This window comes from Biomphalaria glabrata, chromosome 9 (assembly GCF_947242115.1).
Source record: "Biomphalaria glabrata chromosome 9, xgBioGlab47.1, whole genome shotgun sequence".
Classification (NCBI taxonomy): Eukaryota; Metazoa; Mollusca; class Gastropoda; family Planorbidae; genus Biomphalaria; species Biomphalaria glabrata.
The window spans coordinates 16,637,337-16,640,550 of record NC_074719.1 but is presented as its reverse complement, the minus strand read 5'-3'; the positions used below and the strand labels follow the sequence as shown (position 1 = coordinate 16,640,550).

The 3,214-nt window shown below is 40.0% G+C and overlaps 1 protein-coding gene across 1 annotated transcript; it reads right to left on the bottom strand.

Moving 5' to 3' along the window:
- Positions 1-604: 604 nt before the first annotated feature.
- LOC129928189 (transcription factor IIIB 50 kDa subunit-like) lies at positions 605-1,294 on the bottom strand. The gene is made up of 2 exons (XM_056041256.1): positions 1,112-1,294; positions 605-901 (listed from the first exon to the last, which is right to left on the bottom strand). Exons 1-2 carry the CDS (start codon positions 1,292-1,294, stop codon positions 605-607), a joined length of 480 nt encoding a protein of 159 aa, XP_055897231.1.
- Between the last annotated feature and the right edge of the window lie 1,920 nt (positions 1,295-3,214).

The following is a 3,214-nucleotide window of genomic DNA, read 5'->3' as shown; positions in this document are numbered from 1 at the left end:
CCCCTGTGTCACCCAAACTGTTGTGTCATCTAAGCTCCCCTGTGTCACCCATACTGTTGTGTCATCTAAGCTCCCCTGTGTCACCCATACTGTTGTGTCATCTAAGCTCCCCTGTGTCACCCATACTGTTGTGTCATCTAAGCTCCCCTGTGTCACCCATACTGTTGTGTCATCTAAGCTCCCTTGTGTCACCCATACTGTTGTGTCATCTAAGCTCCCCTGTGTCACCCATAATGTTGTGTCATCTAAGCTCCCCTGTGTCACCCATAATGTTGTGTCATCTAAGCTCCCCTGTGTCACCCAAACTGTTGTGTCATCTAAGCTCCCCTGTGTCACCCATACTGTTGTGTCATCTAAGCTCCCCTGTGTCACCCAAACTGTTGTGTCATCTAAGCTCCCCTGTGTCACCCATACTGTTGTGTCATCTAAGCTCCCCTGTGTCACCCATACTGTTGTGTCATCTAAGCTCCCCTGTGTCACCCATAATGTTGTGTCATCTAAGCTCCCCTGTGTCACCCATACTGTTGTGTCATCTAAGCTCCCCTGTGTCACCCATACTGTTTTGTCATCTAAGCTCCCTATTTCACCCATACTGTTGTGTCATCTAAGCTCCCTGTGTCACCCATACTGTTGTGTCATCTAAGCTCCCCTGTGTCACCCATACTGTTGTGTCATCCAAGCTCCCCTGTGTCACCCATAATGTTGTGTCATCCAAGCTCCCCTGTGTCACCCAAACTGTTGTGTCATCTAAGCTCCCCTGTGTCACCCAAACTGTTGTGTCATCTAAGCTCCCCTGTGTCACCCATAATGTTGTGTCATCTAAGCTCCCCTGTGTCACCCATAATGTTGTGTCATCTAAGCTCCCCTGTGTCACCCATACTGTTGTGTCATCTAAGCTCCCCTGTGTCACCCATAATGTTGTGTCATTTAAGCTCCCCTGTGTCACCCATAATGTTGTGTCATCTAAGCTCCCTTGTGTCATTTAAATTGTGTGTTTGAAGCCTCTTCAATACAGGGGAGTGTAGATTCTTTAGATTTCATTAAAGAATGAAAACTACACACACAGCCGTGGCATATTTAAATGAACTTTGTCAACTAAGTCAAGGTGTACAAAAACTCTGGCTTTTTCCTTTATCCACATTGTATCAGCTGTTTCCTTCATCCAGATTGTATCAGCTGTTTCCTTCATCCAGATTGTATCAGCTGTTTCCTTCATCCACATTGTATCAGCTGTTTCCTTCATCCAGATTGTATCAGCTGTTTCCTTCATCCAGATTGTATCAGTGCTACTCATTGTCTAGGGAATGGGAAAAAGAGCAAGATGTCTGTGTGTAGTCACCGAATGAATTTCTCTGTGTGGTTCTCTTTTGTGAAATGTTACTATTAATTAAAGAAGAGTCCTTATAATCACATCAAAGTCACTAGAAAGATTTTTTAAAAATCACTTTTAGTGTTAAACTTACTTAAAAAAAACACAGCATCATACATTTTGAGACATAACTATCAAGGGAAAAAATATTTTCCATATTATAAAGTTCTGTGTCCCTAGACAGAGGTGCTAACAAGAGACAATACCTATTAACTATACATACATGTACAAAGACATTTGCTAGGCTAGTGTGGGATAAACACACGCATACACCCATGTTCACGTCATTATGAAATGACATTGATATCTAGGACGACATTATAATAAACCTGTTTCTAAATGACTCCAGAATATCTTGTTTTAAAAAAAAAAGGTTGATGAATATCTGTTTCTATAGCCTACATTTCAGTTACTGGTACACTAACATTCTACATGTCGCCTTGTCCAGTGCTTTTCAAACTGTGGTACACTAACATTCTACATGTCGCCTTGTCCAGTGCTTTTCAAACTGTGGTACGCGCACTAAGTGATGCCCCATCCTTTCCAAATAGTGAAATAAAACAGTGAATAGACGTTTTATCGCAAACTAATGTGTATTCATTGTCAAAGTATTGCTACTTTGCGAAAAAAAAAATATCTATTTAACAAAAAGATAATATAACTAAATCTTAAATGCTTTCTTGCTCGCAAAGTTATCAATAATTAATTTTATCGAAAATATATATATTTTTTTGTCATCAATAGCCACATTAGTGAGTTGCAAATGTTTCATATTTGATTGCAATGAATTCTTGATCAACTTAAGTCTGACAAAACTTCGCTAGCATTTAGTTATACTATTCAAATTTAACATTTGAATTATCTAGACGATATCTTTTGTCAAAAAAAAAATAAATAAATCTCAAAACAGGTTTTTGTTTCAGAAGTTCAAACGATTCTGAAGAAACTGAGACAAACCGTTGAAAACTCTTTCGAAATTTGTTTTGTCAATGTCGCTATGAGTACCGGTACTATCAATATTCATTTCAATATGAGGATTCAATGGTTCAGGTGGGAACAAAATTCGTTTATACCTACCACATCATGATATTGCTCGTATCGGGTGATTATTTCTTGAACTATCTCGTCCAAGAAAGAATACATTTCCATTCATAGCGCTTTCTAATGTGTCAAAACAGAATCCTCACCTTTTTCGCCTAGCATCGTTTTCTTGTGGACAATACGTTTCTGAGGTTTTGCGCTAATCACCAGACCTGAGCATATGCTTTAGGCTGAGGTAACACTGGCTTTAGCGATGTTCTCCCGACTAGTGTTAAAACTGCTTTTAATCTTTTCCGTTGAAGTGCGCAGTCTCGAATAGACAATCCCTGTTTTTGATGGTACACTTACGCGTCCTTTCTTCTCTACGACTACTGCAGGAGAAATTCAGAGAGAGAGACAGACCCCTTTACATCGTTTTTGTTGATCTGACTAAAGCTTTTGACATGGTCAGCAGAAGTGGCCTTTTCAAACTCCTGAGGAAAATAGGTTGCCCTCCCAAACTACTGAAGTTCATTGAGTGTTTTCACGAGGAAACTAGATGTACTGTTAAATTCAATGGAGCCCAATCAGCACCTTTTGAGGTTTGCAGTGGTGTCAAGCAGGGATGTGTGCTCGCACCTACTCTGTTTGGCATATTCTTCTCCTATCTACTGCATTATGCGTACAACGACATAAAACGAATGTGTGTTTCTCCATACAAGATCCTCTGGAAAAATATTTAATGTATCAAGGCTGCGGGCAAAAACCAAGGTTAGGAAGCTACTCGTCAGGGAACTCCTGTATGCTGATGATGCAGCTATTGTG

Bases quoted from the DNA above. Each gene is read 5' to 3' on its own strand.
- LOC129928189 (XM_056041256.1), bottom strand. From the start codon at position 1,294: ATGAGTAGCACTGATACAATCTGGATGAAGGAAACAGCTGATACAATC. The intron at 902-1,111 runs GTACACCTTGAC...TGGGTGACACAG, and splicing joins AGGAAAAAGCCAGAGTTTTT to GGGAGCTTAGATGACACAAC.